The following is a 14516-nucleotide window of genomic DNA, read 5'->3' as shown; positions in this document are numbered from 1 at the left end:
ATCTTTTGGGGTATATTGCAACAATTGGAACATGAGAGAGACGGAGATGTTAGGATAATCTTTGCACGGAGGGTGGTTAAATGCTGGAACAGGCTGCCCAGGGAGGCTGTGGAATATGTGTCCCTGGAGGTGTTCAAGACTCAGCTGGACGGGGCCCTGAGCAGTCTGATCTAATTAGCCTTGCTTTGAGCTGGGGGTTAGAGTAGATGACCTCCGAATGTCCTTTCCTAAGTTACTCTCGCTCTGTGGTATTTTTAGCTTTTATTCCTCAAAGTTCCACCGAAGTGAAAAGTATCTTTCCCTTTTGGGGGGCTGCATATGGATGGTAATAGGTCCACATACTAAACATTTGTCTAACCAAGAGATCTGAAGAGTTTGACACTTAATACTGTGTTGATTTAATGTGCAGTAGTGGTAGCATTATCTGCTGCATTTCTTTTAACAGTTGTTTAATGCCATAAAAGCTGAAATGTCACCAAAGAGTTGTATTGTGGAGAACAGCATAATATAGTAAAGGGTAAATGAAACTAAATTTCTCTTCTATAAATGTATTTGAAATGTCTCCTAAATCAGAACTGTCTCTGACTTAATTAGCTTGGGTTCCCATAAGTCAACTTTACTCTGGCTGGAATTACTAGATGCAGCTTGAGAAGTGTGAAGTGGAACCCTTGCGGAAAGTAGACCTATTTTGAGGGAGGGATGAAAAAATCATTGCTCCCAAAGCAGCCAGAGTGTTTAGTGAAAAATGTGCTGGATGGTAGGAGAGGAAGAAACGTCCCAATTTCCCAGTAGCTGTATGCAAAACTATCACCTTTCAGTACGTTAGATGATGACACAGAGAGGATGGTTTGAAGAATGACACCTGGAGTGGTATTCGCGTAGGATCTTGGCTGGGACCTCCTTACAGAGTGTGACGGGTGAGCCGTGGCCAGTCAAGTTCATGTCTGGGTCCTCTGGTCTTCTGTTCTGCTGCCTCACCCTTGGACTTGAAAGCTACTCAATGGCATAATTAAGAGTTAAGAGACTTTTGGACAGGAAAAGCAAAAAGTTTAAGGAAATACATTGTACAAGGTATGGCTAAAGTAGAATGAAGGGGAAGGAGAATGCGGTGATTCTGAAGACGGTGAGAAAAGATAGAAAAATGTGCTAAAGGGAAGAAGATGCAGTAACCTCAAAGGAGAATGAAGTTGAGACAAATGAAGTGGACAGGCATATCTAAGACCTCCAAGAACCTACTTAAAGTAGATTCTTAGATGTCCTGATACAGTTAAAAGTGCATACAGTAAGGAAGCATGTACTGTATTCCTCAATTCACAAGTGGCTTGGCGAGCAGCTGTTATCACTCTGGCTAGTAGGTCTAGTGGTTTGGCTGCTATATGGAGAGTATGTATGTATCCATATATTTGTGGGGGAGGTTATATATGTATATACACACGCATATATGTATTGTTACATTATTTTCTAAACTATTTACTGGGAAACAAGTACAGCTAGAAATAGCAATGATCTGCAGATGTCATTACAGAGGCAAATTGCTGTTACGACTTTGGATGGACATTGCTGAAAGTGTTTAAATGACCTAAAAATAACCACATGTAGCATAAGAGACATTGTATGTGAACTGATACTTCTTCATGAGTCATTTTCTGCTGAAAGTGTTATGCAAAGCTAACTGCTAGAGGGGGTGTATGTATGTGATTATATATAAAAATCAAGAGCAGGCAGTGCTTTTTTCCCCAAGTTCTTTATGTGGCTCTGCTGGTTCGGCGTGCGAACATGGTGATCAGTATTCTGCCTACAAACAATGCTCAGATTTAGATACTGGTTATTGGAAATTCTGATGGCCCTCTGGGGTTCTACCCTGTAGCGTATTTTCCCTTGAGACTGACTATAAAGTAGGCCATACGTTCTCAAAAATTCCTTGAACAGAGGAACTATTTGCTGCTCTGAGTTATGATTTAAAATTTAATATTTTAACGATTATTTAAATAAAAACCAACAAATGAAACAAACCACTAGATGGATAGATGTCTCACAGTGACTGCTTGCGTGCAGCTACTCTGTGCCTGCTTGAGTTGGTAGTCTGTCTTTTGATAACTGAAAACTACTGGTAACAATGAAACATAATGAATTACTTTAGATATAAGTGTTAACAATTTCATTGCTGGCTTGATTTTATCACCTACGTCATGTGGTTTATGCACAGTTGGAAATGACTGTGTTTCACTGGCCAGTTTTTCAACTGGTTTCTGTCCTAAAATTTGTTAATCTCTGATTGTATTTAAATGCTTGCAATGCAAAATTCTGCTGTGAGTTGAGAATCAATTCTAGGATAGGAATCGCATGATAAATGTCCTGTTAAAGTTAGTGCAAGAACAGTTTAAGGGTCATGTTTTTAAATGTGAAAATGTATTTACTGGAACTTTTGGGGAAGCTTCTACCTAGCAAAAAGTTTTTAATTAACCCCCCAACCAAACCAAACCAAACCAAAAAACCACCACCAAAAAACCAAAACAAACAAAACCCCCAAACATTAGCACAGAGTCTGGCTCAAACCTGAACTATCAAACATAGGATTCCGTTTTCATCTTGACCAATATTTTGTTGTTGACTTCTGTACTGTATCTGTAATGACAGACTTCTGGCTTCCTTCTTTATAGGCTCAGATTATTCCTCAGTGGGATGGTTACCTGGTACTGAATCCCTGTGGCAGTCCACAACTATTTCATCAAGCAGTCAAAGCAATCCTGTCAGAAGACACAGTATAGCTTCCGACAGCGGGGACACTGGGATTGGTACCTCCTGTTCTGATAGTGTGGAAGGTGAGTTGATGCTTAAGTTTTGGATGTTTCTGAGAGAGGAACGATCCAAAAATGTTTTAAAGGTATGTTTCCCAAAATAACAGTACTTTTCCAAAGCTGTTGAGCGCATGCAGTTTTTTGTTTTCCTGGCTGGCCCAAATAATTATTTTGGTGAGGTTTAATTAATTTAGTTCTGCATGACTTGTGTGCATTAACTTGCATTTCTGCCACAAAGCTGGTACTTGTGTTAGATCTTTTGATAATTGCAGTTACAAGAAGTGCCAGATTTATACTGAGAAGTAATATCCTGTACTGTAAACAAGTGGTAAAAGCAGAAAAAACTTTTGAGGGAGTTGATGGAAAGACAATGCTTTCTGGTATTCATTGTGTGTTTCAGCAAAGAAAGGTTACTCATTGGGGCTGGGAGGAAAAAGGGGTGTGTTGTCTTCTCATTTCTGTCTTCTGGTGGGAAATATGTTTACATCTTATTGCATGGCATTTGACAGATAGTGATCTTTAAGGAGAATCAACAGTATCTAAAGGTTGTTAAAATTCAGTTTGGACTAACTCATGATTACTGAAAGCTGATCTTATCAGGGAGGGGTTCAGCCTCTAGGGTAGCAGCATCTCCATAACGTTGGCACCCTCCCTATGGAATGTGTCACTGTAATTAAGCCTGAATGAGAGAGGAGATGAGGCACTAATAAGGCTTGAGGTTTTCTTCTTGCACAGCCTTATTTCCCAGTAAGATTGTCAAGACTGAGGTAAGGACAGTGGGACTGTGATATATTTTTCTCCAGGGCCTTTTTGTGCCTGGTAAATTTTTCAGAAGGGGTAGCTGAAATGAGGAAGAACAGGAAGAATTAGTAGAAATGAAGTAAGGAATGCTGGATCAATGTAAGAGACAGAAGTCTCTATAGGGGGGCTGAACATTCCTGAGAGTCCTGAATGCCTCAGAGTTAAGTCTGTCCGGCCTCTTTGCACATGAGGAAATCCTTTCCACCCTCTTCCTGTTGCATCTGTCAGTTGGAAAGGAACTCCCCAGGAGAGTCCTCATAGCTTTCCTTCTGCTTACTTTCATTTCTAAACCTTCATTGGCTCTGGCAAAATAAAGGTTTTACTCAAATACGCAAATGCATGGGTGTAAAACTGAAATAGTAAATGGTTATTAATGCGGAAGCCTTACTGCTTTTTCTTTTCTTTTTTTTAAGAGATGCAGGGAGAATAAAGTGCTCTCATGATGTATATATATAGATTTACAATCAGACTCACCCACGTGTTGTCCAACAGTATTTTTCAGATGCAGCATTTGAATTAAAAACACGCTTTTCCCTCCCCCCTCTTCGAGGTCTTCCCCCTTTGAGGGGTGAGAGGAAATGAAACAGCACCTCCTCATCATATGTTCTCCTGGCTCCAGAGGAGACCAGAACAACTGTTCTGGGGGGGGGCAGGGGGACGTATGGCACACCGATACAATCACAAGTTTGATAGGCATTTGTTACCAGTTAACTAATAGCTCTGTCCATTTGCATGCTTTTAATAGATCAGTTACAGCTGCTTTTGGGGTTTCTAAAAGTAAAATAAGAAGGGAAAAGTTGCAACAACAGATAGTTCATGAAGTTTGTGCCTCTGGCAATGCTTGACAAGGGTCAGTTCTACTGTATCCTTAATGTTCCTGATTTTTCCGCCACCTTGTTTGAAAAACTTCCAGTGGCAGAAAAGAAAATGTTGGGGGAAGGGGAAGGGAGGAAACCTAAATGTAAAATGAAAGTTAATGGAAGGAGCACGTGGCAGGTTTGGAAATTGAACCTAACCATACATTTTTAGTGGAAAGTGCTGTTGCTTATGATACCTAGTTGTCTGCATCTCTCAAGCTGCCCCCTCCCCACATCCATGAAAAGAAGAGAGTATCATCATGGTCTGTGGGACTGCCAGGCCAGACTGGTAATTGCAGACTTGATGCTGGCCATCTGCTCTCAGTGTGGTGCTTTGGAAGAAGCCCTTGGGGATTTTTCAGAGGGGGATTTTTTTCACAAGTCAGCAAATCATTACAATTTTTAACAATGCTCAGAGAATGAAAAGTGGCCTTGCTATTTCCTTTCTATTACGCCCACTAAAAACTAAAAACTTAATTTCAGAGTTAACATCTGCTTTAATTCTGGAAGTTGCAAGTGAACTCATTTGTACAGATGTGTCGTTACTCGTAAATATGCTGGTGCAGGGAATGGAGCTCTGATGCATTTAAAATCTGTTTTTACTGGTTTTCCTGGCTTCTTAAACGTTCCTTCACATTTACCTTCTTAGTCATATGTCATTTCAGGAGCATTCCTTCTTTTTGAAAGTGCAGGGTTTAAAGAATAGTGCCAAGGAGCTCTTGAGTTTGGCTCAACCCTATATGGTTTGGAGGGGAGATGGGTCTTGACAAAGACAAGAGGAAGAGCAATCTTATATGTTAAAATGTATTCAGTTGCTTGTCTGTATATTATGTTGTGCAAAGGCAGGAAAACTAGGAAATGAAATAACTAGTGGAGTTTCACTGTTAAGTTGAGCAATGTTGATGTGCACTGGGGAAAGCTGAGGAGAGAAATTTAGAAACCTTAAATGTGGGGATGTTAGTTTGGGTAGAATAGATATAAAAATTTTAATTGAGTGCTCTTCATTTAAGGATAAAAAGGCATTTTATCTCTGTAAACTGCAGTTAATGTGGTTGGATTTTTTTTGTTTGTTTGTTTCCTGTCAGTAACTGGTTCTGCATTCAGATCAGCTTTTCAGTGAGATAAAAATAATTACTGTATTCTCTATGGAGCAGGAGGAAAAGATTTTGATATGGTCATTTCCAGGTTCTTTTTCTTTTTAAAATTACCTCTACTTGTAAGTCAACTCTGTTATTACAATTTTCAACTTAGCCTGCACAAGTCTGACTGAATAGTTTACTCTTTGGCACTGATCGTAGCTAGGTCTTCAGAAAAATCTCATACTCTTTGTTAAGAAATATGGTGGAAGTGAAATGTAGAGCCCTATGAAACTGTTGAAAAGTTCCTGCATTTCTGGTAGAGTAGGAGGTTGTGTTCAGGATGAATTGTGTGGAAGAAAAGGTTTTAGTTGGTGGCCAACAGCTGATCAACTATCAGTGAAGACTCTCTGAACGGGCTTCTTGTTTTCCTTCTCACTGGCAACGCTGAAATCGGCAGACATAACATTTGTGGCTTATGCTTACAGGGACAAAAGATAGCTCCCAACATAAAACAGCTAACAGCTGTGTTATGTGTAGGTCTTTAGATTTAGGTTGTCTATTAAACTTCAGACTTTGACCAAGAGATTGTTGTGACTATTTCGCATGTGAAAGCGAAAAGAGGAATCAAGGTTAAGGGGAGATGGGTGGCAGAAAAAAGCCTCTCTTGTAATGGAGAAATGCAGGTATAAAGTTCTGAAAACTTTCAGTTACAGGATCTTGTGTCTTACCTTTGTGCAACTCAGAAGTCATTCAAATGATGGCAGATTGTGGTAAACTTCTAAATAATGACTTCTCTAACTCTCTGTCTACATTAAATGCATAGTCTAGATTAAAGTGCTTCTCTTGCAATTTACGGTGTCTGTTAGGAAAAAAGCATGGGATACTGTATGGAAATGTGCAGTGCATTCATGAAGCATGATGTTTTCTATTCTCCATCAGCAATAATAACATTTATACTTTTACAGTTTTTAATAACCATAGTGACACTGTGCCAGTCATCCATCAGTCTCTGTATAACCATTCTTTCAGTACCATTTACATAAGAAACATAGACTTCATGCTGTAAGCATTTTTGAGACTACACCCCTGGTAGAAATGTTGATTTAAGGTGGATGGGTAATAGTGTCTCTTTTTGTACAGAAATCTGAAAAAGCATGGTTTATTCACAATTTAAAAGGTTGTTCCATAGCTATATGTAGAGGTTGCCTTTGGGAGAGGAGTTTCACAAGTTGTGGTTCAGGGAGTATTGTGGACTAGATGCAGCATACTTGATATATTGTCACTGTATTTTATGTAGATATGACTTCTCTGGAAGATGTAACTGATAGAATAGGAACTTGTTTTAATGTTACGAGACTCAGAGGAGTCTCTTGCCTCTCATTTTGAACTGAATATGTTACCTTTCCAATGGGTTAAAAAAATCTAATTAGTTCAGTTTAATTGTAGCGTTTCTTGATACGCCAGGGAACATGGTACAGCCAGCTCCAAAGGTATTTCATTTTGCTATTTCAAGCACTCTTCTTCCAGCAGGTCCGGAGCATGGCGTTTTAACACTTTTTTTTCTTTTTGCTGAAGGAAAAACTAATAAATACAGCTATTGAGTATAATGTAAAGGTAGAATTGAATTTCAGGAGACAAAAACCTAATTATGAGTATCTTGGGGGTGTGTGGTTCTTTTGTTTAGTTTAGCATGCTGCTAAAGATAATGGGATTGAGAATGTGTACAGGTCATATACTGGTTTGCATTATCAGTTTTGATGTCAGGAGGGTGCAATAGCACAAGGATCCTAGATCTTGAGAGGTGGCAGTGTACTTTGTGCTCACTGTCTGCTGTGCTCTGTAGTTTTGGAAGATGATGGATTTTCAGAGAAGTCCCTGAACTTAATTGAGTTTAGGTTAATCTCTATGCCTTTGGATCCTGGCAAGTATTGTCATAAGTTTGGTGAAGTAGCTTAGTTATTTGGAGGGCAGAAAATAATGATGTTCAAGATATTCCTTGGTTTCCTTTTCCCCTGCTTGCCAAGCTCAGGTTGTGAAGTAGTGTCCTGCCCAATGTGAGTGAGCCTTATTGTGTTACTTGGATATTATCTATCCTGACAATCAGAAATGTGCATTTCACTTAAGCCTGTACTAGACCCTCCTCCTTGTAGAAGAGGTACTGCCATCCCATGCTGAATGAAGTGTCTGTTTTTCTGAGGGGAACATAAATATTAATGCTCAGAGCTTGGCTGTTTATTTTCTGAGGTGTTTTTTTGGTAGGATTTGAACAAAATTTAAACATGGGTTATTTCAGAATTCTAGTACCCTATTTCCAGGATTTAATGGATAGGAAAAAATGATGCTAATAAATTTCCACTAAAATAAGACACGGAGAACTTGCTTCAAATGGTAATAGCATATTCCTTGTGTGAACCTGTGTACTCTGAATTTGAAATTGGCTTGAACTAAACTAAAGGCACTCACTAGTTCTACCTGTGAATGTTCTGCAGAGAGAAACAGATGCTTCTTTAACTTGATACTTTGCCTTATTTTGTGATAGTTTCTTCATAGAAACAAGCTCACAGTACACACATGCTCAGTTTGCCTCACATAAAATTTTTTTCTCCAGCTAGTGGGAGTGTCCTGCACAATGAACTTGGTGAATTTTGCCTTCAGCTAACATCAGTACTTGGTTTTTAGAAAAGCGACTTCTGTTTGTTCTAATCTGAAGTAGCCCAGTGAAAATAAATTGTGCTTACTTAGGATTTGGCAGCATTCACTGTGCTACTGTGCAAAAAGTTATCTCTATCATATATATTTTGAAAGCTATGTCGCCAAGTTATATCAGAATGAATGTGTTTAAGATGGTGTGTGGGGTTGTTCCCCAAAGGCAGGTAAGCCCCCACACAGTCTGTCTCTCTCACTCTCCCCCAATGGGATGGGGGAGAGGATCAGAAGAGCAAAAGCAAGAAAAAAAACCCTAAACTTGTGGGTTGAGATAAAGATAGTTTAATAAGTGAAAGAAAAAAAACAAACAAAAATCAAGTGGTGCAAAAGCACCACCAGCAGAGTGATGCCCAGCCAGATTCTGAGCAATAAATACTTTGGGGAAAAAAACTGCCCCCCCCCCCCCCCCGTTTTATTGCTGAGCATGGCATTATATAGTATGGAATCTCTTTGGAATTTCAGGTCAGCTGTCCCAGCTGTGTCCTTTTCCACCCTTCTTCTGCACCCCCTCTCTGGGGTGGCAGAGGCCTTGATGCTGCGAAAGCAGTGTTCAGCAATAGCAGAGACACTGCTCTGTTATCAATACTGGTTTTGGTCACCAGTGTAAAACACAGCGACATAGGAGCTGCTACGAAGAAAATTAACTCTGTCACAGCCAAACCCAGTACAATCTCTGCCCCTTATTCCATACCATTTGCATCATGCTCAGGTGAAATGTCAGAGAGTTGTTTTTAATATATCCTGTAATCTGTATTTTTGGAGTGTGGTGGATATCTGGGAATCCCAGATAGGAAAACAAGGAGCATGATGTGATGATCTTCTCTATATTTAGGTTAGTATCATGAGACCTGGGCATGCCAAGCATCATATATCTTTGAGAGATTTCATGGAGGACTTTGCACTTTTCCTTGCTACTGTTACATCGAAGAAAACTCTTTGGCCTGCGTTCATCTGCTCTGTAACTCAGGGTCTCATGAAGCAAACAGGATTGAGATCAGAGAACAGCAAAAGAGAGGAATGTTTTGAGCCTTAACCTAAATTTGTATGAATACTGGAAACATATTCTGTAACTACTCAATATTTAATGTACATATTCAATTAGCATTTGCAGCCTTATCTGAAAAAAATCACAGCACTGCTTTTTAATCCTTTCCACTATAGACAAAGTAGTGCACTTAGTGCTAGACTGTAGTGATTTGGGATGTAGGCAGTGAGTTGCTTACAGCCTTCTGCTGAGCAAGAAAAGACCTGTTGCTGCTGCCTGGAGTTCTAGCTCAGGACTTGACAGAGAAGACTGGTTGTATCCTCCATAGAAAGGTTTGCCAGCGTCTGTTTTTTAACAGTTTACACCACTACCTGTTTCTGTGGGGCTTATGTTTTGCTCTTGGTCTTTGTTCAACAGACCTGTTTCTACCTTAATGTGTGCTCAGATAAAACCTTTTTTTTTCTTTTTTTTTCTTAGTGTAAAGTCCAGTTAGTGTGTTTTAATGTCATCCTTTATTTTAGCTGTGATTTCAGTGTACTGATGATAAGCAGTTCTTGTAAAAAACCTTTGAAGTAGAATGTAAAAGCTCTCTGTTAAAGAGAACCTTCTTCAGGGCCTCACTTGTGTTTCTGTGAGCTTCTGTGATAAGTCAGATGGACTTTTTACATTAGTTTTGGCAGTATAAAGGCAGCAGTGAGAAAGAGCAATGTGTGGAGACCACTCATATGAAGCATAGTTACTCCATCTCACTTCCTTCATCACTGACTTTCTTCAGGTTAGAGGAATTAAGTGTCTGTATGAGAAATACACAGCAAATGACAAGTCTGACTCGCTAGCCCAGGTTTTCGGTGAAATGAAACAGTTTGAGTTGTGGGGACTGGTAAGAGGGGGGAAAAAAAGCCTGCAAGAACACTTGCCTGTCTGCTCATGGGGGGTTTGTTTGCAGTAACCTCACCTGAGTTGGTAACAGCTGGCCTGTTAATTTTCAGGCAGAATAGGTGCAGGTTTATTGCTTTTGATATGTTAAATTCCCTGGAGAACTGTGACTGTTTTGTTTTTAAAGCGATTATTATTGCCACTGTGGGGTTTTTTTGTCTTTTCATGGTCTTAAATGCTTCTTACCCAGTCAAACTTAGAAGCAGAATTAGTGTGGGTTTTTCTCAGTGCAAACATGGTAAAAGAAATCTTTGCAGTTTTCTTCTTCCTTTTAAAGGGCTGACAGATAAGATTTTGTTATGGCAATGGTTGCATTTGTGTCAGCTGCAGTCATGGAAGGCTGTATTGTAGAAGTGTAGTCGGCTACACAGAGGTCACTTCTTTGGTGCTGAAAGGGAACAACCCCTTATTCTAGAAAGTGTCTTTTAAATGTGCACTTTGCAAATTAGAATGTATGAAAACTATGAATTGAGATGACAACGGAGTTGATCTGGTTTTTTTAATGTTATATTGAGCTATCAACAGCTATTGGCAGTCTTTCAGCTAATTACAGAGTTTTGTTGCTTTCTTACTGGTACTTTGATATTTTTTTTTTTTTTTTTAGGAATTGTGTTAAGTTATACACATTTTTTTCATTCATTCAGATTGAAGAGATAACGAGGACATGTAATTTGAGATGAGCAGAGGTTGGAATAAACCTAGAAAAACAAGGGCGATCTAGTTTAAAAGGTTGTGTTAAACCAAGATTATTCTTCTAGATTATTCTTTGTAATAAGTTATTCCAGTTTTAAGTAATATTACAGTAATTAAAGTTCTCCTAAGTATTTTATTTATATGTAGATGTTAGTTTTTGTGAGTATTGTAGCCCTTAGAAAGTGTTCAGTAAACTTAATCTCATCTTCCTGCTGTGTTGAGGAAATTGCAGATGAAACCTGAGTCACCTATGTGCTGTGGTATTAAATACTTTCTCTGCTCTATGTTTTTGTTGTCCTTAGACACTTTTAAAGGTCCTGGAGTTGATGGTCATATTCTCACACCATAACATTGCGTTCTCATGTTGCTTGTAAAGGTTGCTTCTTGTTTATCTCCACAGTACCTAGAATGTGTGACCCTTTTTCACAGCCTCATACTGAGTGCTACAATGTAATTTTACTGAAGTTTTGGAGACTTGAGGATTTGTGTCTTACTTAAGGTTCACTCACTGGTAATAGTTGATTTACCCAGGTTTACAATTCTTTTGTATTTTCAGCTAAAAATACAAATGTAAAAGTAGCATGTCATTAATTCATTGTAAATACAAGTGTTTGGAGAAAATTGATGACTGGGTGCTAAAGTGAATTCGCCATTAATATTGTGTCTTAATGGAAGAAAAAAAGGCTTTCCAATGCAGAAGTGTGTAAGTGAATTCCATTTCTTTGACAGGTCATAATTTTACTGTTCTTTGTTCTTACCAGTAGCAAGGTTTTAGGGAGGTGGTGAAAGAAGAAGGTTCTTAATTCAAAATCTACTTGTGTTTAAGAGGAATTGGCATGAAATCTACCAGGATAGTGCAGGTGAGAACATCTCCCAAGCAGATAATCCTCCATTTGAAATTTAGTTTTACAGCTATGTACAAAAGATAATATTGCAGATGCTATTTTAAAATAACCTGGAAGAAGTCTGTACATAGTCTGAAGAAGGTCTTGGCTATACGAAACAGAGACAGATCCCTTGTCCAGTTTTTGCCGACACCGTATGAACTATTTACTGCATTCATTTGGATGTACCAGCTAGCACCAGGTGACCTGTTGTGAGGATCGGCAGTTGATATTTGAGTTGAGAGCTGCACTGAATTTGGAACTGGGTTGAAATGAACTTGTTGCTTAAGATTTGTTGTGGTTCTGTTGTTAAGATCTAGACAATATCAATACTGTTGGTACTGCCAGGAAAAAAAAAAAAAGCCAAAAAACTGGAGGCCCTGTGTTCCCTTCTGGCTGCAGGATGGTCATTGAAATGTAGCAGTAAACAGCCTTTTGATTGCAGAGTTGAGAGTTGGGACCCTTGTCCATTTCTTCCTGTTTCATTTGAGGGAAACTATTTTCATCTTTGTAATTTAACAATAAAAGAGCAAAAGTGTCATGCAACAGATAGGACATCTGAATATGCTGCAGTTTTAAGGCAGTTGCTAAGAAAACCTTAGGATATGTCTCAATTTAAAAATACCTTTTTTTGCTTTGTGTCATGATGACTTGACAGTGATACTGGAAAAAAACAAGTTTAAGCTTTGAAAGAGTAGGTTTTAAAATGTGGATTTTTTTAAAATACATTTTTATTTGTGTAATAAGTCTTGGCTACTGCTCTTTGAACTCCTCAGTTTTCTGCCTGTGATGATCTTTTTATTTCGCTTAAAGTTAGATTCATTTTGTCTGTATATAGATCCCGGACTTGCTTTTGTCCAGAATGACGTGTACTTAGAAGGCAGAAGTTGAGCCTCATCCTGTGGATGGCAGAATATTGGCCCCTTGAGAGGAAACTTGTGTCTTGATTTGACTTAGGGTCCCCCCCACCGTTGTTAGTGGTGGAGGCTTTTTTTTTTTTTATACAACCCCCAGGCAAAACCCACAGCTTTTCTTTTTACTGTGAAATGCCCCCATGTTCCCCACTGCCACCGTGATAGCAAATCCTGTCATGAAGTTGCCACATTGAGGCTTTGTGAAGGTTTGCAGGTTTATTTTAGTACCATCTATTGATAATAAACCTCTTAAAGTATGTTCTTGCCTCTTGACTACTTTGAAATTGTTGGAGGGGAAAAAGCTTCCATTAAAGATGATTTTTCCACTGCAGTTTTATGTTCTTGTATTGTAGTTATCCTGTGTAATTGGTTGAAAAGTTTATGACTCATTCGGCTTATGAAAACAAATACAACTTACATAATGAATAGCTTTGTAGTGCATATTCAGGATTTTTCTGCAGAAAAAAGCTTTGAGGCAACCCTGGTCAGAAATGTTAGTTGCATAGATCTAAAGAGTATCTTCTCTGTATGTGTGTATTGCTTTACAAATGTCTATTAACTAGCAAGATCAGAAAAAAAAAAATCAAGGCAATTTATGTGTATATGTAATAATAAAATTCTGTATGTTCTCAGAGGGAGAAAGACAATTGGCAAGAAAAAACGGAATGTGTTTTATTCCCTCTAATGCAAAGACTTTCTCTCAGACAGCAGTCTTCTGTGCAGCTTTTTCTAAGTTTCTTCTAATAACAATGAAAACCAGAATGATGTTTTTCATAGACTGGGTTTGCTGCTTTTTTAAATCTCAGGCAGAGTCAATGTAGTTCTAAGAGAAATGAATTTGGTTTTGTAAACAGGGATAACAGTGTTATACGGACCAAAGACTGTGTTAGTGGTCTGTTTCTGTTGGATTAGTAGGAACCCAAGGGTTCTTGTAAAAGATATAGGAGTAACTTCTCTAAATTTAGCTCAATTTCTTCTTGTTTAGTGTATGTCTGGTATTCCTGTGGTGTTCAGGAATTGCATCCTCTTCTGTGTACTATTATCTGGGCTGCTGTTCCTCCAGACACTTACTCCTTGGAAGAGAAGAAATGGTAAAAATAAAATACGCCTGGCAGATGTTAGTAATTTGTTACCTTTATGGATTACATAAACATAAATTAGCATCTCCCTCCTTGTTAATTGCCTTTACAATATACTTCTTGTTCCTCAAGATGACTGGATGGATATTTATTTTACTTTTTTATTCTTGTGGCATTGAACACACAGTTTGTAAGGGCGTTGCTAACAAATTCAGCGGATTGCAGAAGTCCTTTTCTTTCCCCATGAACTTACTGTCCTGGAAGAAATCACATTCCAGTTTTGAGATCACAACATACTCTCCTTGACAGTATGGCTCTAAAAAAGGAAGGGAAGTGGAAAAAACTTGCTTTCATCTTGCCAGATAATAATTTAGCTGTGACATGATGATCACCTCTTAAATGTATGACACACCTGGCATTGAATGTCTGTGACAAATTCTGCCTGGGTGTAGGTTGGCTCTTGAAACTCACCTGATGTTTAATAATTTAAATGCCACAGTGTAGCTGATCTGAAAAGAAAATAGGAAACAAATAGTTTAATTCAGACTTTTTTTTTTTTTTTCCTTTAAAATGCAAAATTAATAAGGATTTTGGTCTCCTTGAGAAAGCATTTGCACTGGCTATTTTCATGCTGTAGAATCACAAATGTGGTTTAGAAAAGACTGCTGGAGGTCACTGTTTCCAGCCCTGTGCTCAGAGCAGGACTATCAGCAACACAGACCAGGTCAGCCATGACTTTGGCTGATTCTTGAAAACCTTGACAGGTTCCTCAGCCTCTTTGGGT

At 38.6% G+C, this 14516-nt stretch overlaps 1 protein-coding gene across 1 annotated transcript in view; it reads left to right on the top strand.

The window, feature by feature from the left end:
* Positions 1 to 14516, top strand: part of CEP85L (centrosomal protein 85 like) — a 122129-nt gene that overhangs the window by 14796 nt on the left and 92817 nt on the right. Inside the window, exon 2 of the mRNA XM_049817914.1 lies at positions 2661 to 2822. Coding sequence (XP_049673871.1) covers positions 2661 to 2822 — 162 coding nt within the window. The remainder of the gene's footprint in view (positions 1 to 2660; positions 2823 to 14516) is intronic.

This window comes from Accipiter gentilis, chromosome 15, assembly GCF_929443795.1.
Source record: "Accipiter gentilis chromosome 15, bAccGen1.1, whole genome shotgun sequence".
Classification (NCBI taxonomy): Eukaryota; Metazoa; Chordata; class Aves; order Accipitriformes; family Accipitridae; genus Astur; species Astur gentilis.
Note: the sequence above shows the minus strand (reverse complement) of the source record. Positions and strands in the feature narration are given on the sequence as shown.